Source organism: Ambystoma mexicanum, chromosome 2p, assembly GCF_040938575.1.
Source record: "Ambystoma mexicanum isolate Mex_15411 chromosome 2p, UKY_AmexF1_1, whole genome shotgun sequence".
Classification (NCBI taxonomy): Eukaryota; Metazoa; Chordata; class Amphibia; order Caudata; family Ambystomatidae; genus Ambystoma; species Ambystoma mexicanum.
Window position 1 is genome coordinate 1418278858 of NC_090923.1, and position 24084 is coordinate 1418302941.

The following is a 24084-nucleotide window of genomic DNA, read 5'->3' on the forward strand; positions in this document are numbered from 1 at the left end:
TAAATCTGAGAATGAGCAATATAGTTAATATGAAATAGGCACTGTGGTAAATGGAGGACAAGAGGTAGTGCTTCATAAAGCGTATTATTATCAAAGGAAATAAAGCCTATTTTAGTATAAAGAGGTATTTGCCCTAGCCAACCAAAGAAGATTTTAAAGGTGCTTATCAGAATGTCTTTAAAATGAAAATCAGTCCTCTCTCACAACGCTAGTCTACTCTAACTCTAAAGTGACCCAATTAATGGAAATATTTGCATGGGAAATCAGGGATTTTCATTTTTAAGCAATCTTAAAAAAAGATCTGGTGGATCCTATACATGTTAGTCAAGAGGACATCCATCATGGGGTCAGACAATTGGAGCCTCTTGGATGCACAACATGGTCCTCTAATACCTGAAAGACCTGAGGTGCATCTGCAGCGACCGTGATCCTTCTGCAACGCCTGAGAAGATCCTCACGGGCAAACATGCCCCGGACCTGTCCAATGAGACTACCAGATCATCTATCAGTAAAAGAGGGGGGCCTTTTCCAGTGAAAGCGCTGTCCTCCTATTTCTATCAAGGGCACGTTGCTTGCTGCCTTAAGTTTTCAGGAGACGTCTATTGAGCGCCTGGATACATCTCTGGCCAAGATTTTCATTCCCTTGAAACGGGCTTCCTACCTGAAAGATGAATCTGTCACTCCCTCCAGAAACACCTTTCAGTGGCATTGTCACTGTTTCCTCTCCTGCACCACGGCCAGCAGCTCTGGACTGCGTAGAAGGTAAAATAACGCAGCAGATTAGGCACTTGCTGGGGAGATTTGTGTGGGATCTGCAGGTCCCGGGGTTGAATCAGAGTAAGGTAGACTCTGCCATTCATGATTCTGAGGTTGATAAAGTGAGTACCAATTTGAACTGGGTAGGCATACTTGTTATACAATGTCCTGTGTAAAGTGCTTTGGATTAAAGCTATAAAAGACCGGTTATTATTATTGAAAGTGCCTGAAGTGGCCAGGTCTTCCACTGAGGTCATGCCGGGGTCACAGGACGGATCCTGTCTTTGATACAGACAGAAATAGGTAGAATTGTGGGTGCTGCGCATGGCCCTTCCAACGCTTCAGAGTTATCATGTATTCTTAGGTATAGCCTTGCTGCGGGGAACCTGTCTGGCGAGAGTGACCCACCTTAAGATAGTAAGGACTGGAACGAGGACATAAGGAAGTATTTATATTTCGACAGCACAAACAACATGGCTGTGCAAGGGATATAGTCAATTACTTTCTAAAACCTTTTGCATTCATTAACTTCCAAATATCTGAAAACATTTAAAAACAATCTTGTTATTTTTTTTGCTACTTACCGGCAACAGTTTCAGTTCCACCTTTCACATGGCCATGATACTTAAGGAGTTTGGGCAAGCTATGTTTGCAATGTTAAGGCCAGTTGAATACATGTAGCGCCCCCTAAATGATGTTGCTGTCAACACAGCAGCCTCCAAGAGTAGGGTAAAGCATATTCTCTTGTTCTTGCACCCCTACTTACTGCGGCCATTTCCCCCGACCTCTGCATATACACAGACAATCATCGTGATGTGCGTAAAATGGAAGTTTACGCACCCTTTTCTTACCTATTATACACTCACAGAACAGCGTTCTTTCCACAATCTCTGATCCAAAGGTGAGGTCTTCTAACCCAGTCTTCATAATATATTTCAACACATCGCTGGGAGACAAATAGTTGGGTGCATGCAGGCCTAGGATTTGCGGGGCCCTGGGCGGCAAAAAGTGTGTGGGGCCCCTTTATTTGCATCACAGAAAATAATGTTACAAAATTAGTCATTAATATCCGTGGGGATCAAATAAACTGACGTCCAGTATCTGATTTCTAACTGTTAATATTATGGTGGTAGCAATATGAGGAGTGAGGATTATTTTGGAGTAGCCGACCGCTGAGCTGAATCATTTGTAGAGACGGGTACCTCAAAAGAAAGAAGTACTATGATGAGGAAGAGCAGGACAAAGAGTAATGAAGATTACTGATAAGTAACCCAAAAATACCTGATGTTCCAAGGATGTAAGGGCAGGGATTGGTCCTGGGCCAGACGGGCAAAGTGCTTTTGCGGCAGGATGATCCAAACGTAAAAAAGCCTATTTACCGGAAAGGTGCTGAAGCAGTCAGAATAAGCAATTCCGCAGGTCTTCAAATGTCATCAGTAGGGCTCAAGTCCAGAAAAAAGTGTGGGGAATCATTAACATACACACGGGAACTGAATGTATCCTAAAGTGAAATACGCACGTTTAATTCAACTGGCCTTTCCTAATAGAAGGCAATTCAAAATAGAAATGAGCATTGTCCTTCACAAAATTAATCATCAATATCTGGAAAAAAACAGCTAGAGGAGATTTTCCAAGCACACTGTTGGCAAAGTTTAAAAGGTGTGCACCTTTTAACCCAAAGATCTATATTGAAATATGCCATGGAAAGAAAAATACCAATACAAGACGTGTACTTTTAAGAAACTTTCATGTCGTTTTGTGCATTCAAATCCTGGTGGGCGAGAACTTGAGCAAACAAGCTTTTTTGCACGCTGGCCTCAAAAACACCCAAAGGGGATGGAGTTGGCACTGTTAAAAAAGGGGCAGACACTGTCAACCCGCATGTAATCTCAACTTGTACCCCAAAAAATCCGCACAAGGCCAGGTAGAAAATGTTCAGTCCAGCAACCTCTCTTCCCACATCCATGGACCTAGTAAATCACTGCAACAAATTTGCCCTCTGATCCTTTCCCCTGGCTCACCACAACGTTTGACTTTCAACAATACCCTGATTTATAAATCAGCCTTGAAAAGTACACACATCATAATTAAAGTACTCCAGCAATATAGGAATCCTTATAGAAATATGTTAAACAAATAGAGTGCACATGTTGTGTGATTTTTACCCCATCTTGAAGACTACAAATACCTGAATGCAATTTCACAAAATTATTTTAAAAAGGCTTGTTGGTTGTCATTCAAGACTTAATCATACCAACAGATAATGTGAAATGGTAACCTTTTGCATCGTTTGACAAAGGCATGCCTTATATGATGCAAGTGAAATCTGACATCCCCCCCCCAAACAATATATGTATTTAACACACCAAGTGTGGATATATGCACAACTTTTTTTTGTCAATATATTTAAATTGGCTTAAAAAAAGACAGATTTGGGCAACAACTAGTTTTTCTGTAGGTGCTTTCAGAATAAAATGCCCTTTTTCAACCCCTTTTGATATGATATGGCATTTGTAACGCGCCTATACACAAGTGTTTCAAGGCGCGACAAGGCAGGGGGGGGGAACAAAGGGAGACAGACAACGATCCTACTAGGCCAGGTGTCATTCAGATCGCGCAAGTGCAAGGGTAGAGGGGACTGGGAAAAGTGCAAGGGGAAGGGGAGAGGGGGAAAAGTGCTGTACATGGTTAGTAGAATACAAGATAAATAATAGGGCCAGCTGGTGGCAAGTGCAAGGAAAGTGCAGTACATGGTTAGTCGAATACAAGATAAATAATAGGGCCAGCTGGTGGCAAGTGCAAGGTAAGTGCCGGGAGAAGGGGCTGTAGGATACAGAGACAGTCCCGTAGTGCAGGTAGGCAGTGCAGGGAAGAGTGGCTGGGCCAGGACATGAGATCGGTGAGTGGCCCAGTTGCAGATTTAGTGCAGGTTCAGTGATTTTAGCAGGGGAGAGAGGGAGAGAAAGCAGAGGTAAAGAGGAAGGTTTTGAGGTGCTTCTGGAACCGGAGATGGTTCTCCTCAAGTTTCAGGGAGGCAGGAAGGCTGTTCCAGAGGGAGGCCCCTGCTGCGGCGAGAGATCTACCACCAGCTCGTTGCTTGGAGAAGCGGCTGACCCTGAGGTAGTTGGAGGTGGATGAGCGAAGGGCTCGAGAAGGTAGATATTTAGGAAGAGAGAGTTGCAGGTATTTTGGCCCAAGGCCCCAGAAGGCCTTGTGGACAATGCAGAGGGTTTTGAACTTAATCCTTGCAGCCACTGGGAGCCAGTGTAGTGATTTCAGTCCTGGAGAGATACGGTCCCTGCGCTTGAGGCCAAGGACAAGTCTCGCAGTCCTGTTCTGGATGAGTTGCAAAGGGCGGAGAGTAGAGGCAGGAAGATTTAGATAGAGGCTGTTACAGTAGTCCAGCCTAGAGAGAACCAGAGCTCTGGAGACTGTGAGCTTCTGGGGGAAGGAGAGAAAAGAAAGGATACCTCTGAGGAGGTGTAGCTGGTAGTGTGACTTCTTAGAAACGTCAGAGATGTGAGGAGAGAAGAAGAGTGTGGAGTCGAAGATGACCCCGAGGTTTTTTGCCATGCAGATAGGAGCAGGAAGAGGGCCAAGGGAGGCCGGCCAGAGAGCTGCAGGGAAGGAGGGAGTGGGTGTGCCGATAAGTAGAATCTCAGTCTTACTGGCATTAAGGCAGAGGTCGTTGGCGGCACACCATTTCTGGATAGCAGAAAGACAGTCAAAGATGAGGGAAGTGGAAGAGAAGGCCGAGGATAGCCTGAAAATGAGCTGGGTATCATCTGCGTAGCACTGAAAGTTGGGACAGAGAACGGCTATGCAGTGAGCAAGAAGTGCAAGATACTGATTGAACAGCCAGGGGGAGAGGTTAGATCCCTGGGGGATACCACAGGTAGAGAAAAAGATGTCAGAGAGGAAGGAACCCAGTTGGACCTGGGAGGGTCGATTGGAGAGGAAGGAGGACAGCCACGCCAGAGCTTGACCAGTGATACCCAGGTTATCACAGAGACGGTTGAGCAGGATGGTGTGGTTAACAGTGTCAAAGGCAGAAGAGAGCTCGAGCAAGATGAGAACATGAGGGGTATTAGAGTCAAGGTTTGAGAGCAGGTCCTCAGGTCCAAAACAAAGGTTCTTAAATGGACCATTACTTTTAAAAAAAAGAGCATGATAAGCCCTAACTTTAATTCCCCACGGGTCTGATGGGCTATTGGGGAGGTGGGCGGGAGTATTTGTCTCTAGAAGCGCATCACGGGGGTTTGGGAGCTGACAGCACGGCATCGCTAAAACAGGCACAAAAAAGCCCTGTGACTGGAAGCACCCTAACCCTTGTTACTTCTTATACTCACGGCAGCAGGTAGCTGCGGGTGTGACAAATCAACTTCCGGGGCACCAATGGTCCAGGGATGAATATCGGTTTCTAAACCATCAATCAGCCCCACACCTCTAGTACACCAGAAGGGATCCAAACAGATTGGAAACACAATTAAATTATAAACCCCCTTGTCCAATTTTGGTAACGTGGATGGAACGGCAGGTTTATCTCTGCAAGGTCGTGGATCATTGGTTAGTTGCAACACAGAAAAAATACAATTATTACCCAATGATTAAAGGGAGTGTCCAGTCAAGGTTGTATACAAATATGTACTTTATTATTATTACAACAAACAGTTCTAATACACTACAAAATACAACCCACCCTGTAAAGGAAGACAGAGGACAGACAGTTTCACGAAGGAAAGGGATGCACTCTGGATACTGACAGAAGTGTAGTCGGTAAAACAATCAGTCTTAACTCTTCAAGGTTATTTTAATTTCAGCACCGAGTCGTAAATGTTACTAGGGGCCTTTGGAGAAGAACCAGGGGGACATAACCACAATGTACCTGGTGCTTGAGATGATCTTTATGCTTGACAGCGTTAAGTCAGTTCCAGGATGCTTTGCAGCTCCTGCGGTAGAGTTCAAGATGGGAGACAGCTGCGGATATCAGACGGCAGGCAGTTCAGCAAGGGAGACTGGACGGACAACTGCAGGCTGGCCTACACGGTGGCTCAGGGGCAAGAATTGTTGTCTCTGTACTGGTTGGCGGATCTGGAATGCAGGTCGAGGCGTCTCAGACCGTTTTAGTGACTGCAGCATGACAACAGTCAGTGGTGTAGCCAGGCACGGTTCGAGGGCTCGACTGTCTGGACATTTTCCTTAAAAGACAGACGCTGGTTGATGCTTGTTGTGGCACTCCTCCTAGCTTCTTCGCAGGGCTCGTGTCATCCTTTAAGGCAGATGGCCCAAAGCTGAGGAAAGTGTTTGCAGTCAATGGGCTTGTCCTTTGTTCAGAGACTCTCTGCCACTTCCCACTTAGGAAGCTTGGTGGCAGAATCTATTAGGGCACGCTGTTTACTGGCTGGGTACCGGTTCTGGAGAAGCTGGACGGGTCCTTTGAGTCCGGAATATATCCCTCTGTTCCCTGGGAGATGTTTAGGCGAGGGATCTTGCTCCCCTCTTGAAAATCCTGGCCTACCTTCAGTGGTGGAAGCTGTAAGGTAGACTGTACCTTCAGCCAGGGTCCAAATGAGTCCCTCTACTTACTCTTTTTGAAATCGTTGGATGATCTGCCAAAATAGGCTCAACCCTCTTTTAAAGCCAAATGTGCCCCAGTGATTGGTGCAGGCTACGCCTACCTTAAGGAACCAGCCCTGTGTCCCCCACCAACAACCTTCTGTTATGCGTGAGGTCATAACCAGAGTGCTTTGCAACAGGAAAGGTAAGGGATGACAACATGTACTACTAAGTCCCACCTATCTTCCTGTCTGTTGTGGATCAAAGTGTTTCTCTGTTTAATGGAGCTGTCTGTGGCTCCTGATCAAAGTGCAGGTCTCCCTTGAAGTTTGAGGCAAGAACAGATGTTCTGTCTCCATCAATTCACATACTGTAAACAGTTGTCCCAGACATGCCATTCGCTGCCCTTCATACAGGGGGGTGAGAGCTAGCTTCAACTTGACACATTGCATATCAAAGAGGGGTTGGGGTTTCGTATCCCTTTTGTCAGTTCTGCAATTTGGCCTATCGCAGGCTTGTTTCAATTAACTCTCATCAGTATGCACTGCCACCAGCAGAACTTAGACAATAGAGAGGGCGGATCAATTGAGACTTAGATATTTTAGTTAAGCTGGCTATGGTCTGAGGATTGTGTTGCCTTCCCCCTTCAGAGATGCTTTGATGTATCCATGGCTTTCACATTCCAGCTAAATGTGACAGCGAGGACTGCACATGTGGGTTGTGTCCCCCCAGAGTACACATAACTATGTGTTTGTTGTGCAGTGAGCAGAGGAAAATGTGTGCAGATTAGCCCCACACATTTTCTGAGGTTGATCTCCCATCATTCATTTAATTACAAAACTTCAAAAAAAGCCCAGGTGAGCGCAAACTCCGCGTGCGTATGTTCGATTTTGAGGACGGGGCCCGAAGCGATAGCACAGGCTGCCCATGCCTCGGGCAAGCTCTGGCTGCATGCATAGATTTTTTTTTTTAAGGGATTCCATTTAAGCTATGTTTTATTCTGCAATTTTCCTCAATCCAACTATATCTCAAAATGTATGTTCTTCTGTCCTTAGAAGTGTCTTTAATTAACTTCAGTGAAAAGGGTGCATACAATCTCTGCAGCAGAGCTGTTTGCTGCAAGTCTATTCTTCAAGTTCTCTCTCTCTCTCTCTCTCTCTCTCTCTCTCTCTCTCTCTCTCTCTCTCTCTCTCTCTCTCTCTCTCTCTCTCTCTCTCTCTCTCTCTCTCTCTCTCTCTCTCTCTCTCTCTCTGTGTAAGGGGCAGGAGGATAGCTCAGGGGCAACGTGATTCCCTGGAAGCAAGATTATGCACAGCAGGGCAGCTTCGAATCCCAGTTGCCACTTAGAGACCGGGCTTGGGTAGTAAGCATGCTACAAAAGATGAGTGAATAAAGTCCTGAATTGGCAGTCTATTTGCCCTTCCTGCCTTGGGTGGGTTCTGATGGGTAAAGCAAGCAGTTGGCTAACATCTGGGGGTTGAATACATTATGTAATTAATTAAGGTCTGCGTTTGGTTATGTGCAAGCACAATAAGGTATCTCCAACATCCAACAAGTAAAGGATACCTGTAACTTTGGAGTGCATGTAGTTCTGCTTGACTATAAATGGATTGACATTTTAAATCATGCTTTGTTCTGATTGGGTATTTTAAAAATGTGTTCATTTTTTAATTATTGTAACTGACAATGTTTTTGCCTACCAACCAGTTTCATTTAATACATATGACTCCCCAATTCTTAGACGGCCTTTGTTCAGAGCCTTTCATGCTGTGTTGTGATTGGTTGTGTTTCATTCTCCTCCACCTGCCCAGGTATTGTTTTGCAGGGAGCTGGCTCCTCCGATGCCTACGTCTCCAGTTTCCGCCTGCAGTTCAGCATCGATGGGGAAAGGTGGCACGACTACCGTGACCTTTCACTGGGCACCGAACCTCAACCCAAGGTACATGTCTCTCTCATGGACAGATCACCTGTCATCATTTGGCCCACACTTGACCGTATCTACATTCTTGACCCCATCTATGTTCAAGGGGTAGATGTATGTGCCCTTAAAAGAATGGAGTCTCATTTCCATGCAGCATTTGCACTCACGTTCATGGGTGGCTTTGGGTATTGGTGGCCCGCCAGTCCCAACCAAAGTAGCTCCTAGTTAAGCAAGGGCCTTGCGCAGATTTTAAGACCATTAGCACCCCTGTCTGGTGCCTAGGGGGTTGATAGCAATTATGGTTAAAAAAAAGTAAAACATGCCTTTTGAAGAAGGGGTACATACAGTGTAAGCCCCTCGGTGCGGTCGTGAGTGATAGTGAAGATTGCCGCGGCTTGGCGGGGAAGGTAAATGCGGCGGTGGGGTGGCGTGGTGTGCAGTGGGAGGACGAGAGTGGACCGCAGAGGGGGTGGGAGTAAAATGGAGGCAATGGCGCCCATGGTACAGCGGAGCCAGCGTCCCGCTCCAAACATGGGGTTTCACTCTCCATTCGCGCCCAGAGTTGGAGGGGGCTGATTGGCTGCGACCCTGTGCCGGGCGCTAATGAGCCGTAAAGCCTGATAAGATCCAGAATGATCAACACCAGGTGTTCACTTAGATGTTTCAGCTGCAGTAAAACTGAGAGCTTTGTATATTCTTATTCTATGGGCATTCCTGGCCATAACTTCCCAAGTGGCCAGTGATTCACGAAGGTTATCATAACCGGTGGACCCCAAGGTACACAGCTGAAACCTAATATCCCCCCCATATACTACATGAAACATTGATTGAGTGTTGGCAATAAAAAGGCTGTGGGCTTTTATTGCACATCATTATGTGATAATAAACAAAACAATTATAATTATAATAGAAAACATGCTGACAGATTTGTGCATGTTTCCTGCAAATGCAGCTCCTTGTATTGTGCCAGGGGCTGGCCCTGGGCTTTGTCTGCCTGTGTGGGGGCTGTGTCCAGCCCCCCCCCCCGGCCAGCTGGCGCCAATGGCATTTTGCACCCTGAGGTGCTTCCTTTGTTGTTGGCTGGTGTTTCCTGCCTGCCATGCCCTGGGGTGCTTAGCACTTCCTTGGTGGCTGTCCCAGGTGTTGCTGTCCCCTTGCCGCTCATCCTGCCTGGCTCCTGGAGTCCGAGGGGCATGGGGAGAGGTGGTGTGCCTTTGCTTTTCCCCTGCCCTTGGCTGTGCTGTTGGCAGTCACTGCCCTGCCCCCTCTCCCTATCCTGCCTTCCATGGGGCACATGTTACTGGACCCCGCTTTGGAGCTGCGGGCATACCTGCCTAACCTCTGGAATTTTTCCGGAAACTCCGGAATTTCAAGCATTTCTCCGGGTCTCCGGAAAAGTTCCTTGAATCTCAGGAATTTTGAGATTCTTTCCGGGTCCCGTCATATTTTCCACCTGATTGGCTGCCGCGGTAGCCAATCAGGTGGAGAATATGACGGGACCCGGCGCGAAATGTTCGTGCCCACTGCCTGCACCACTATAATAATAGTGCTTTCAATCCATATCATTGGATTGAAAGCACTATTATTACGGCGGCGGTGCCACGTTCATTTTGCTTACCATAGCACTGAAAATAATTAATTCAATGCTATAGTAAGCACACTGAGGGCGCCGCTGCAGCAATAATAGTGCTTTCAATCCAATGAAATTTTGCTTACTATAGCATTGAATGAATTATTTTCAATACTATAGGAAGCAAACTGAAGGCTACACCAACCAAGTTTACCTTTTTGACAGGTGGGCGGGGCGTGTGGGCGGAGCCGTGTGCAAATGGGCGGAGTCTTAAATGTCAGGAATTTTGATTTTCAAATGTAGGCAGGTATGGCTGCGGGGTTCCCCCTGCGCAGCGCTGGCTAGAATGTGAGCCCCGTACCATGAACACGTCCCGGGGGGTCACTATGCTCAGCTGGACTTGTGTGCATCTAAGTGTTTTTATTAGCCAGCATTAACCCAAAGCGCTGTTGAATTGCTGCTTTTATATGGTACCATATAGGTTCCTCTGTGCGCTGCGGGCACCCACCACCAGGGTGTATTTGTGTTTGAAATTAAAGGAGAATGCCACACTGGTTTGATGTGTGTGCCAGGGCCGCAGTGGACATCCTGCATGGTTCTCTTTGGGGTGCAGGGTGAGGTTGGCATCTGGTAGGGTTCTTTTGTGTGCATGTGAGGGGCGGGGAACATGACATATTTCCAACTGATGTGTGTATGACAATAAGAGAAGCTGCGGAATAAATGGTGGAAAAGCAAAACACTGTAAATGCAAATAACTCATTGACATTTTGGCCACTTTTCTTAAAATAATCATCACTGTTAAACGAGTCGTGACTGACTTTTTTTTGGCACTAGGGCCTCATCACAAGTTGAGCGCTGACACCGGGGATATTAGCCCTACCGCCAATCCCCCCAGCGCTATTAGCGCCGGCTCATGAGTTTGGCGGAATGGTAAGTTCCCATTCCCCATTGGGCCCATTCGGAAATTTCCCATTCCCCATTGGGCCCAATCGGGAATGTTCAGCGCTATTATCGCCGGTGATATTACCGCTGGCGGTAATAGCACCGAAAATCAGCAAAATCGCGGTGGATTTGCCCCCAGCTTAGAGCAGAGCTGAGGGTAAATCCGCCAAGCACGTGATTTGGCGGACCCTTAAATGTGGTGGTAATATCGTTACTGCCGCATTTAAGGGTTACCGCTAAACTTGTGATGAGGAAGATATCTTTAAGTTTGGTAAGTGTGCAGCATGCGCTTCATTCTTAATGCGGCAGACACAGTGACAAAAATGCAGAAAACAGCTTTAACGCTTTTCAACCTTCTGTCTCGCATTCTTACAGTGGTGGCGAGCTGTTCCTGCATGGTATGCCACAGCATGCAGGGAACTCCTCAAGCCGATCCGCTGGGATTACCAATATGATCATCATGGAGTGGCCGAAGTTGTCCAACTCCGGGCCGGACGCGTGGTGGATTTTCAGGACATCCCTCATTTATATTCATGTGGAAAAATGTGCATACATTTAGAATCATTGTATGTAAATGTATCTCTTGAATATTAGTGAGAGGTATCCTGAAAACCTGGCATGGATCCCGCCGTCCAGGCCTGGAGTTGGACAACCCTGCATGTAGACTATGGGTGCTTTTCTTCTACCAGGGACGAACGTGGGCACACGCCATAGAAATGAATGGGCAGCGACAGCCTCCATCTTGTCATCGCAGCAGCAGTTGCTGATCTCTGCTCTGTGCATGTACGTGCAGCGGAGATCCTGCTTGCATCAGTGCAGTGAACGGCAAGGACATGTTGGCGGACACAGGGAATGAAGCAGTGTTCATGTGTAGGTGGGTGTAGTCACAGTGGGTGTAGTATGTATACATCACATGCCTATGTATGCACTGTGGCCTCATTCTCTGTGCGGTGGGAAATGAGGGTAAACAGCTCAACCAATAGCACATCTGCACGATTGGGCTGTTTCACCCTCATTCTGCAGAGCCAGATCAGGGAGCAATTGCACCAATGCACCAGTGCATGGAAATCTGGGGTAGCACATGTTTCTGTGCAGTTTGCCACCCACAGGAGGCTCAGATCAGGCACATGCACAGGTTAGTGACCAGCATCACCGTCTTGCTTATGTGGACTGCGCCTGCTCCTTCGTGGTGCAGAGTCCACAGGAATCCATCCTCTGCACGGGATCAGAAGACCTTCCTGACAGGCGGGTATTTGAGGATTCCATTGGCCGTGCAGGAACTCCACTTAAGAACTCTGACTTGGAAGTTTCTGAAAGGGGACCCCGCTTTATGCGGGGCATTTGCAAAATCCCTGGCACCCCCACCAGAATGGGGCAGACATAGGTGCATGGGTGCATCTGGCAGGCGAACCTTGGCAGCAATCTGCAGGTAAATGAAAAGGGAAAATCTGTGTACTGTGTTTATGTTTATTGAGTTTATATAGTGCTTTAAGCCAAAGCGCTATACAGTATAACAACAAGGTACAATAATGATAGAAGCATATTCATAAAGATGAAACAAACCAGTCATACAGTATGTAGAACAATTTACTTAAAAGGAGGGGAAGAGGGGGGGAGGGGAGAGGAGATAGGTTATGGGGTTTCAATGTCTGATTTGAGGTTAGGGGAGTGGGAGGAAGGGGGAAGGAGGGAGAGGACGGCGTTGGGGAGGGAGTCCCCTGGTGACCTCCTACGCCCCTAAGTGGTTTCAGTGTCCAATTTGAGGTCATCAGGAGGAGGGGGAAAGAGGGAGGGGATCTTACTATACTATACTATCTATATATACTATCATAATAATATACTATACTATCTATATATACTATAATTATAATATACGATACTATCATCTTAGATTGCTGAAACCCCTGCTGCCCCTTGTTCCAGAGAAAGATTGACCTTTGATCGTCGGTCCTTTAGTTAACTCTAGGTTAGATTACTGCAATGCGCTGTTAATTGGAATTTCTAAAGGCCAGATACAGCGCTCTCAGATCGCCCAAAATGCAGCCGTCAGGGTGATCGACTCTTTACCCAGACGCACACATATTTCTCAGTTTCGGAGAAACCTTCATTGGTTAACGGTACAGCAAAGAGTTCTTTTTAAGGTTCTCTGTTTGATCTTTAAGTGCCGGCAAGGGACTGCCCCCCTATATCACTCATCAAAGATGATTGCTTACCATCCTGACCGCTGTCTATGGTCATCAGGGCAACACTTGTTGGTAGTCCCTCCGTCTAGGTCAGTGTCCTGGGGCGACGGACGCTTCTCATGTGCAGGTCCTCGTGCCTGGAATTCCCAGCTACATCAACCGCCAAAAAGTGTAACACTCGGAGAGTTCAGAAACAAACAGACAACTTTCCTTTTTGTATCAGTGTCTACGGTCAGCTCTGGCTTTTTGCTTCTCGCTTCTACATTTTTATATCATCTGCACCCAGATGCAATTCCTTTGCTCGGGCCCTGTGTGGCGATGCGCAATATTAATAAAAAAAATCGAAATCAAATCAAATCATAGTGGAACTGGCAGAACGCTTTTTCCCCATAGTTTTTGACAGTGTCAACGCAATCGGAATGAAGGCCCTGTGTCTTTGTATATTGTACTTGTATGTGTTGACACTGTTTGTGCACGCGACTTTCTGTGTATGATCTGTTTATCTTTGCATGTCACTAATGATCTGCTATGGGCAATTGGGCATGGGGTGGTAGTCAGTAACTCCTCTATGGTCCATAGCAGGCTACTAATCCCCGGGACAAAGGATGTATTGATGGACTCAAACATCAAGGGGGAAACAAAACAACCAGTTGATGAATGGTTGGCAGAAATTCATGCCGCTTGACGACGGCCACTCGTGCCCATGCTCTCTGGAGACTAGAACAAAATGCTGGGATGGCCTCTTACAGCATCCGCAGCCCTTCACAGGCCTTCAAGCCCCGACACTATCAGCTACTGAGACGCTGCGGCAGCAGAAAACCTGCTTTGAAGGGGCCCAGACAAAGTGTTCTGTCCACAAATACCTGGAATTGTGAAGGTTTTTCTATTGCAATGGTCTAGCCCAACAAGACTAGTCCTAAACTTTGCAGCATGTGCGCTCAGGCTTACTACCATAATCATTGAACATCTCCAAGCTAAAAGGATCATGCCCCCCCGAATGGAAGAGTCCATTAATTCCATCATTGTGGGAGCATTGAATGGGATAAGATCTTTGATCCGTTTTGGAGGGCATGAATCCTACGGGACCCATTGCACATGAACAGCCCTGAAGAAGCTTGATAGTGCCCTGGAAGAATAGAAGATTAGCGTTGCTAATTGATGGACTGTGTGTCTGTTGTGTCCAACACGGATTATGTACATAAGCAATTCATCATGCTTGAGATGCACCATGGCTAGGGCGAGTCGTACCTGAACGAAGGGGGAAGCAATGTAGCCTTTAATCGCTACCACTGTATAGCGAAGAAGGCAAGCCAGTTCTACGAAGAAATGGAGAAGAAAGGAAAGTTCAGGTCTCTTGGGTTTTGGCTACTCTCCTTGAATACTGGTCAAGTACTAGCTCATTGGATGTTTTGGATGTGCTGTTCTGTGACATTTTCTCCTTGATCATGAATGCCTAGCTCCTAGAGTTCGTTCAATGGTTGTAATCATTGCTTTTTGCCAAATATGGTAATTCATCCAATAGTGCTAATCTACACTAGGGGACTGCAACCTTTAGCTCTCCAGATGTTTTGGACTAAAACTCCCATCAACCTAACTAGCATGGTCAAAGCTGAGGGATCATAGGTGCTGTCGTCCAAAACATCTGGAGAACCGCAGGTTGCAGAACCCTGCTCAAGACCCTGTTTCGGAGGTCACACTCCATTAATGGCTTCTGAAGCCAAACGTCACATGTCAAAAAGATATCATCGGATTCTGTGTTGTGCACAGACCTGGTGATAGAGTTCAATCACAAGGGGAGCACCTGAAAGAGATTGACCACCCTCCATTCCTTTTAGGGAGTACAGCGATTGAGCGTCCTGCACCATCAATTCTGAGGAAAGTGGAGAACAGATTTATCCAAAGAGCATGGAGCACGGTTGCGTGACCATGACCTGGAGTATTACAAAATACCAAGACTATTCGAGTTTCATGGCTCAAGCGATTGATTTAGTTGTTCTGATAAAGTATTAAATTCACCTTCCACGAGAGCTGGATTATAACGGATCTATGTGATTTTACCAAACCGAAAAGTTTGACTCCCAAAAGTCTGTTTTTTCATTTTTTGTTTCAGTTTTCTGCAAATATATATGTGGGGGAGACCCCCTATAGCCCCTCACCTTACCCCTATACATTTTTTATTCTCTTTACCCCCCTCACATATATATATATATATATATACATATATATATATGCAGAAAATTGGGGGGCAAACTTTTGGGGGTCGAACTTTTGGGAGTAGGTAATTTTGTACAATAGCGATTATACCGTGTGGCAAAGGAGATAATTAATAAATGACCGCCAGTCCAAAAGAGAATAATTCAGATACTCTCCACTTGACTGACATGTCCTGGCACTGGGGCAAAACAAAGGATCAACGAGTCTTATTATGAAGTCCTTCCTTATGAACGGTAACACGGCCAACTGCCCATCTGCTGCTTCCGCTCAATATCACAGGTTAAATAATACCCAAATGGGCTGGATTTCACTATTGGAGTCATGCAAAATAGTTGTGTGCCACATCTCCATGAGACAGGCTTTGTAGGGCTTCAAGTGCCCCACCAGATCATCTACCACAGGGCGATGTTCGACTAACGCTCATGTATGGAAGAGATTACAGATAAAAGGAGATGGAATTCAGAAATCCCACTGGGAAGGTCAGCTGGGTCATGTCGGTGATCATGTGATGCTGGAGAGGGACTGGCTGGTGCCAGTTCCACTAATTCATTCTGGCTGTATTCTTACTGCAATCTTATTTACAGTACTCTAGGTGGATTTCACTGTATGAGCATGTATGTAAAGCTTGAGTGTACAGTATATCTGTTTGCATATAAAGGACATCATTTAGGGGTCGCAACTGAGACCCCTCAGGTCTCCCTTGCTACCCCTGTGGTCTCCCTTGGGACCCCTAAAAATAAAATGTGCCTTTTTTAATGCAAGCTCCTGGGGTGTGGCCAGCGCCATGTGGCTCTTTGCTTCTGGGGTGGCTGGCTTTCTTGTTCAGGCCTCATGAAAAAAAGAACAGGGGTTTCACAAGTCTAACACTTTCAGCACTGACCCTAAATAAGAAAGAATAGGAATACCAAATAATGTGTCTTTCTGGAATTCTATACAATAATTGCTAGACTCATTAAAGGTTTATTTCAGGTACACTTCAGGGGGGAGTCACAGATTTAGTCTGTTCTTAAACACCTCAACTCAGCATTTCATCCTTCTGAGGTCGATAAATGAGGAGCAACACAGGTTGGGTGATATTGGGTGTATATTTTTTCCATATAAAGCGCTTAAGCGTAAGTGTTATATAATAACACATCATTATCATTTGGCCATGGACATCTGCTTGCATTCACAGTAATTTGGTAAAATGGGCCTATACACACTGATCTTAACGATACATCTGGCGTTCCATTCTTGTATGAAATGTATTTCACATTATAGTGATATCGTACTCCTATTTTTCGTAGTGTACTTAGGAACAATGCTATGTGATGCTGCTTCCTATTTTGTCAAGGGGTGAAAGGTCATGTTCCATCACTTCCTGCGATATCACTTCGGGGTGGGGTCAAATGACATCACTTCCTGTGGTGTCATCAGAGGTCAAGGGTCATGTGATGTCACTTCTGCTACCCCTGGCATTTTGGTGAAATGACGTCCCTGTTGCATATATCTGTGAGTTATGTGTGTGTGTGGTTGTGTGAACACAGTATACATGATACATATATTGGTGTGTGACCGGCTGTGCATATTGATTCCCCTTCCTTCTTTATTTGCAGCAGTTCCAGGGTAACTCGGATGACTCCATCCCGGTGGTCAGACAATTTGAAAGAATGATCAGTGCTCGTCAAGTTCGGATTCTCCCTCAAGATTTTCACAATGGCATTTTCATGCGGGTGGAAGTTCTGGGCTGCGGGGAAGGTATGTTACAGCATTCTCTCCTAGATACGCTTTCGAGGCCTTAAAGCTGTGGGCTGATCTTAAATGCTTTAGACGGAATCTTTTATTAAATTTCAAGGTAAACTTGCTCCAAAAACATTTGCTTGCCACAGGAAAGTAGCAGAAAGGGTGGGAGATTAACAGTTATTCCAAACACAGTAAAGACATTCTAAAATGGGTGCATGATAATAGAGTGTTTTTTTAGGAAAGTGAGCACAAGTTGTGTACGATCAGATTTGGTCTCTATAGTAAGCTTGCATCCTGCCCCCTTTCCTGTGCAGAACCAAATTATTCTTGTATGGGAAAATACATGCATAGTGTATCAAATGATTAGTAAGGAAGGTTCCAGATTTGCATCTCCTAGTTGGTTGAGATGTGGCCCTTGTAAAAAGGGAGGCTCCAAATCGATGATCATAATTGGTTATAACAAAGAATTGTTGGGACGCAGAGTTCCATGGAAAAGAATGATCCATGCTTACGGCAATGACAGAGATGATTGGAGAAAGCTTAGGCTGATAAACAATGTGTTGGAGAGATTGTAGGCTCTTTGGTAGTAAGACAATGGAAGAAGAGCAGAGAAAAGTGGAGCGTGGCAAAGAAACCACTCTTTCATGAACTTTCCTACTGATGCACTGGAAAGGCACCTCATCACCTGGACCTTTCGTCTGACCCCTTCTAGAACGCCAATGCCTATCTCAGCACACTCAACCACACGCTAACTGAGACCACAAACCTCATGCACCACTGACATTACACACAACTTTATCTAAAGATCAATTTCATCCATGGCGTTTATCAACCCAAGCACTGTCTTGCCCTCATCGAAGCGTGGCTGCCAATCTCGTAGCTGATGCTCAACCCCCAAAAATATATATATAAATTCTCCTAGGAAACCGCCAAGCATACCCTTGTCCAGATTTTGTGGGCTGATTTGAAGCCCAACGGATTCTCGTCCCAACTCTCATCCAGTACAACATCTTGGCTTTACTATTGACTGTGACCTTTCCTTCAAAACACACCAAAAATGACCAAGACTCAAGCAGAATGGTGCCAACTTGCTCTCATTTGTAAAGTCAAGCCTTTCCTCAGTACCTTGAGTTTCAGGACAGTTGTCCAATCCCTAGTCATCTTCCACTTGGACAGTGACCTAGCTCTACTCGCAGGAGACCCACATGCTGCCTTAGCCCCTCTGAAAGCCATCCACCATTATGTAGCATGCCTCATTATGTTCAACATGGCCTGCATCACCAAGAAAGGAGTCACAGCCAAAACACCACTCTACCTAGCCAAGAAACTTGTATTCTCTGGGGGCGAGTGCAAGGCCAAAAAACACAGCATTAAAGGATGGAAACAAAGAATTGTAAATGGAAAGAAAACATAAATAGGCCTTTTGCTGCTGTGCACCCTATCTCTGGAAGAAGTTACTTACACCGATAAGACTGGATCCCTGCATCCGACAGTCCAGGCAGACCCTGAAGACTAACCTCTTCAAGCAGCATCTCACCAATCGCTGATTGGTTCTCTCAGCCCTATTTCTGTAGTTGGATTTTTTTGTATTTGTTTTAATTTATACAGCGCTTAACTCCTAAGAGCTTCTCAAGGTCAAAACAGTACAGCAATGGGATATGAGAGTGAAAAATCAATTAGCAAGCAGATGCTCTTTTAATCACATTCTGAAAAGAGAGGGTGAAGTCAATGATTGAATAGAAAGAGGGAGGGCATTCCAGTGCTTGGGGGCGAGAATAGAGAAAGAGCTGAAACGAGAGGAAGGACTGGGAGGATGAGGAACAACCAGAAGAAAAAGAAACTGGGAGCGACAAGGAGAAGAGAAAGAGATGAAAGAGGAGGGATAGGGGGTAGGGAGACCATGAAGACATTTGCAAACCAAGCAGAGAAATGAAAACAGAAGTCGCGCTTCAAAAATCAGCCACTGAAGAGAATGCAAGGACGTGGAAATATAGTTGCAAGGAGAAAGAGTGCAGAGGAGGACGCAGATCGAAGAATGATAAATAGCGCGGAGTGGAGCAAGACAATAGACAGGGAGACCAAGTAGTCTGCAAGAACAATAGAATATGAGGGAGAAGACTAAAGGCGAACTGAGCACTTTGGCAGCATGAAAAGTTAAGAACCAGCAAGCTTTACAGACACTGAAAAGTTGAAATCGAGAAGAGCGGGATATGGGATGAAATATGGAATGTTTGCCTCTGGAGTTCCCCTTCCCCACCCCCGCTACCCACAGAATCAAAGGGCCTGCATTCCCTTAAAGAATGTGGTGCAATGACAATAACTGTTAGGTGTGAGTCTGGGGTATAGAATCCAACATCCTCCCCAGTAAGAAGGCTTTAGGTGGTGGCAATACCTATTAAAACTGAACTTTAGTCAATTTCATGATCTTACCAAAGTGAAGGCCTGAAGCAAGAGCCAGCTTGACCTATGCCTCATATGGATTTGGAGGTCTGTTTTCTTTTTGTAAGCTGGTGTCATCTGCGTAGTAGAAATGGGTGTTTCTTGACAGGCTGGTAAATCTGAAATAGCGGTAGGGTTGGACCGAGTCTGTAACAAATGTGCTTTACCCATGAAAGACCTGCAGGGCAGGGTCTGAGTCAGTCACATGTCAGAATTATGGGCCTAATGGTACATCTCCAGTTTCAGCGGTGGCCAGGTGGCTACTCTCTCTCAATGGGCTCCAAACAGAATAAGACTAATGGCTCTGTAGATGGAAAACAATGGAACATGCTCTATTATGGAGTTTCTGGTGATTTATAAAATTTTGAAGACAAATAATTCGTTCAATAATGCCAGTTACTTCAGTGGCTAAGCCCATATCCAAGCCATACATTCTGTGATTTTGGGTCTGAGACTTTGCGCATCTCAATGGTCCTCGAGATTTCTTTTCCCAATCTCACAGGGCTTTTGATGAGTGAAGGGATCTCCTCAGCAAACACATGGACAATGTTTATCCCCTTTTCTTATTCTCGTTTTCTATGCAGTGTCAACAATGCAGCCTGGGGGAACCACAGTGTCACCCGGTGGAGGCGTGCCCTGCCACCGTGGAGAATTCCAGTGCCACAATGGCCGCTGTGTTCCTGCAGGACCGGGTGGCTTAGTGTGCAACGGGGTTGATGACTGTGGAGACCAATCAGACGAGGTTTATTGTGGTAGGTCGATCTTTATTTGGACGAGAATGATGATATTCATTTTGGGTAGCTTTACTGCGGCCCGCGGGCATTGCATGAGTACGAGAGATAGAATGTTATGTTATGTCATGTTATGTTGATTTATAACACGCACCACTACCACTGGAGGCAAGTCTCCTGGCACTCTAGGTTGACCCATCACAATGCAGGCAACTTATGATTCAATGGCATGTTTTAAGTGAATACTACTTTACACGGACACCAATGGTGCTGACCGAAGCCTGAACATGGTGGTAGAGGACCGTGCAATCAAGCCTGGTCTGTGGGGGAGCATGAATGTCTTGCGACAGTTCATGACCCCACTCCAAGGCTAAGATATTGCACTTCTTCCCACGACAGCATAGAGACTGCAGATAGTGCCTGCCTTGGAATGGATGAAAAGAAACACCTGCTCATCAAGGATTATAATAGATTCCCAGTCCAATGGGTGTACATTATGCCTGCAACGCACCTTAATTGATGACTCCAGCCTTGTGCTGTGTATAACCTATGCCTGCAACCCACCTTAACTGACGACTCCAGCCTTGTGCTGTGTATAACCTATGCCTGTAACTCACCTGAATTGATGACTCCAGCCTTGTGCGGTGTATAACTTATGCCTGTAACTCACCTGAAGTGACGACTCAAGCCTTCTGATGTGTATAACTTATGCCTACTACTCACCTGAATTGACGACTCCAGCCTTGTGCTGTGTACAACTTATGCCTCTAACTCACCTGAATTGAGACTTCAGCCTTGTGCTGTCTATAACCTATGCCTGCAACTCACCTGAATTGACGACTCCAGCCTTGTGCTGTGTATAACTTATGCCTACTACTCACCTGAATTGACGACTCCAGCCTTGTGCTGTGTATAACCTATGCCTGCAACGCACCTTAATTGATGACTCCAGCCTTGTGCTGTGTATAACCTATGCCTGCAACCCACCTTAACTGACGACTCCAGCCTTGTGCTGTGTATAACCTATGCCTGTAACTCACCTGAATTGACGACTCCAGCCTTGTGCTGTGTATAACCTATGCCTGTAACTCACCTGAATTGATGACTCCCGCCTTGTGCTGTGTATAATTTATGCCTGTAACTCACCTGAATTGACGACTCCAGCCTTGTGCTGTGTATAATTTATGCCTGTAACTCACCTGAATTGACGACTCCAGCCTTCTGCTGTGTATAACTTATGCCTACTACTTACCTGAATTGACGACTCCAGCCTTGTGCTGTGTATAATTTATGCCTGTAACTCACCTGAATTGACGACTCCAGCCTTGTGCTGTGTATAATTTATGCCTGTAACTCACCTGAATTGACGACTCCAGCCTTGTGCTGTGTATAATTTATGCCTGTAACTCACCTGAATTGACGACTCCAGCCTTGTGCTGTGTATAATTTATGCCTGTAACTCACCTGAATTGACGACTCCAGCCTTGTGCTGTGTATAATTTATGCCTGTAACTCACCTGAATTGACGACTCCAGCCTTGTGCTGTGTATAATTTATGCCTGTAACTCACCTGAATTGACGACTCCAGCCTTCTGCTGTGTATAACTTATGCCTACTACTTACCTGAATTGACGACTCCAGCCTTGTGCTGTGTATAATTTATGCCTGTAACTCACCTGAATTGACGACTCCAGCCTTGTGCTGTGTATAATTTATGCCTGTAACTCACCTGAATTGACGACTCCAGCCTTGTGCTGTGTATAATTTATGCCTGTAACTCACCTGAATTGACGACTCCAGCCTTGTGCTGTGTATAATTTATGCCTGTAACTCACCTGAATTGACGACTCCAGCCTTCTGCTGTGTATAACTTATGCCTACTACTTACCTGAATTGACGACTCCAGCCTTGTGCTGTGTATAATTTATGCCTGTAACTCACCTGAATTGACGACTCCAGCCTTGTGCTGTGTACAACTTGTGCCTCTAACTCACCTGAATTGAGACTTCAGCCTTGTGCTGTGTATAATTTATGCCTGCAACTCACCTGAATTGACAGCTCAATCCTTGTGCTGTGTATAACTTATGCCTGCTACTCACCTGAATTGACAACTCCAGCCTTGTGCTGTGTACAACTTATGCCAACAACTCACCTGAATTGACGACTCCAGAATTGTGCTGTGTATAATTTATGCCGTAACTACAACTTCAGCCTTGTGCTGTCTATAACTTATGCCTGCAACTCACCTGAATTGACGACTCCAGCCTTGTGCAGTGGAGGATTCCTGTCTAACGTTAAGCACTGTAATTAACATGTTTGTAACATCGTCTTAAAGCCTGATGGTTTAGTGTGCTTTAGAAATGTATAAATAAATAAATAAATAAAGAAATAAATGTATCTAGGTTTTCACCCCAATAACTTGCCTATTCCCAAAGGAGGAGGTCCTCTGAGCGGACATTTTCTTTCCGCTTCTAGGGGATGATTTTAACAGCCCTAATGAGTCTTCCGTCGTTTGCTAAGCCAAAACTGACGAATAGTCGATGAGGAAGGGATCAGTTTTTCTCACATAGATCTGAAGCCTGTATAGGCTGGCCTCCAGTTGGAGAGACTGGTAGGTCGTCCTTACTTTATGCAAGCTGGTTCTGGTCACCCATCCGGTGATCTGATCTATTCCTCACATTCCCATTTGCTCGACACAGCGGATTCGTTCAGGATTGCGATTGGAGCAAGTCGGTTGAAATGTGAATTGACACTGTTTGTGCTTCGAATATCTTTCGACTCAATGCACAACTTCAGCTTTCATTGCTTTCGTTCACACAAGTACTTTGAAACTGTTTAAATGTGGGTGCTAAATAAGCACACTTAAGCACTCTTTGAATCACCACTGTTACTACAGAATGATATTTGTGTTCTTCTTGACTCTCCACAGGGACTGCCCCTGCACCGGTGTCTCCGGGCCTCTGGGGGTGCCAACACGCCCAGTTCTATTGCCGACTGTCCGGAGTATGCATAGAAGCATCTCAGAGGTGTGATGGGACGATGGATTGTCCGGACGGTGCAGACGAAGTTGGGTGCACCACTGCACAGCCTACCATCTCTCCCAGGTAATCAGGCATGGTGTGCCATCAATGAATCGCTATAGGTGCTGCCAAACACATGATCAGAGCATGGGCACTCACAAAACTAAAGTGCTACACTCATAAAAAGCACATAGGTGGCAAAGTCAACCTAACACAGAAACTCTTTGTAGCCATTGATTGCAGACACCGTGGATATACACTCGATGCTTTCATTTCAACGGAACTTGCTTCTTCACATAGGTGATACAAATGCTTGTGGGCCGTTCCCTGCACGAAGCGTTATTCCAAAGCCGCCCTGCTCCGAAGGTACCTTCAGCCCATGATATATAGGGTCAGGAAGAAGCTGAATTGCTACAAGGCAAAGGCAATGAATGCAGCCTTGGAAGACTGTTGACTTTGTTTGATGCAATGGTCGCAGCTACTTTCATCGCCACGTGACTTCCAATCCTACGTCATTGCATTTGTATTGATAGTTTCATGACAGTGGATTCCCTTCACACTGAACGTTCAAGTGGATGCGCACTTGGATACTCCGACACACTTCACACTTTGAGCACGGTGGTGCCCTTCTGTGCACTCTGCATTGACTTCCAAAGAGGTTTCATGTATCATTTGAAGATGGTCTGTCTGGCCTGTGAAGCTCTGCACGACACATGGCCTACGTATTGCAGACCCAGCGAATAGGCCTCACATTGTGTAGGTGGTCCCTTAAATCCTCCAGGGAAGGGTTTATGGGCTTCCCGGTTAGTCTCATTCTACCCGGAGGCTGAGCATCTTGGAGCATTTGTGCTTCAGACAGTTGTACAGGGTTGATTTCCTTCCTTTCCTTTCGCTTGTGGCCTCCTTTTATGGGCATATTTCTGTGATCTGATTATTTGTATTGTTGTTTCTGTTGCCATTATAATGTTTCATAGATGGGCAGACACAAATGGTAATCGACAGATGTTTTGGTTGGCATGTGCTTCTTAAG

At 45.8% G+C, this 24084-nt stretch overlaps 1 protein-coding gene across 1 annotated transcript in view; it reads left to right on the top strand.

Annotated features, from left to right (window-relative positions):
* LOC138567897 (SCO-spondin-like) overlaps positions 1-24084 on the top strand; it is a 1036222-nt gene that overhangs the window by 414661 nt on the left and 597477 nt on the right. Inside the window, exons 42-45 of the mRNA XM_069646396.1 lie at positions 8124-8251; positions 16738-16879; positions 19888-20055; positions 22964-23138. Of these exons, the coding sequence (XP_069502497.1) occupies positions 8124-8251; positions 16738-16879; positions 19888-20055; positions 22964-23138 (613 nt within the window). The remainder of the gene's footprint in view (positions 1-8123; positions 8252-16737; positions 16880-19887; positions 20056-22963; positions 23139-24084) is intronic.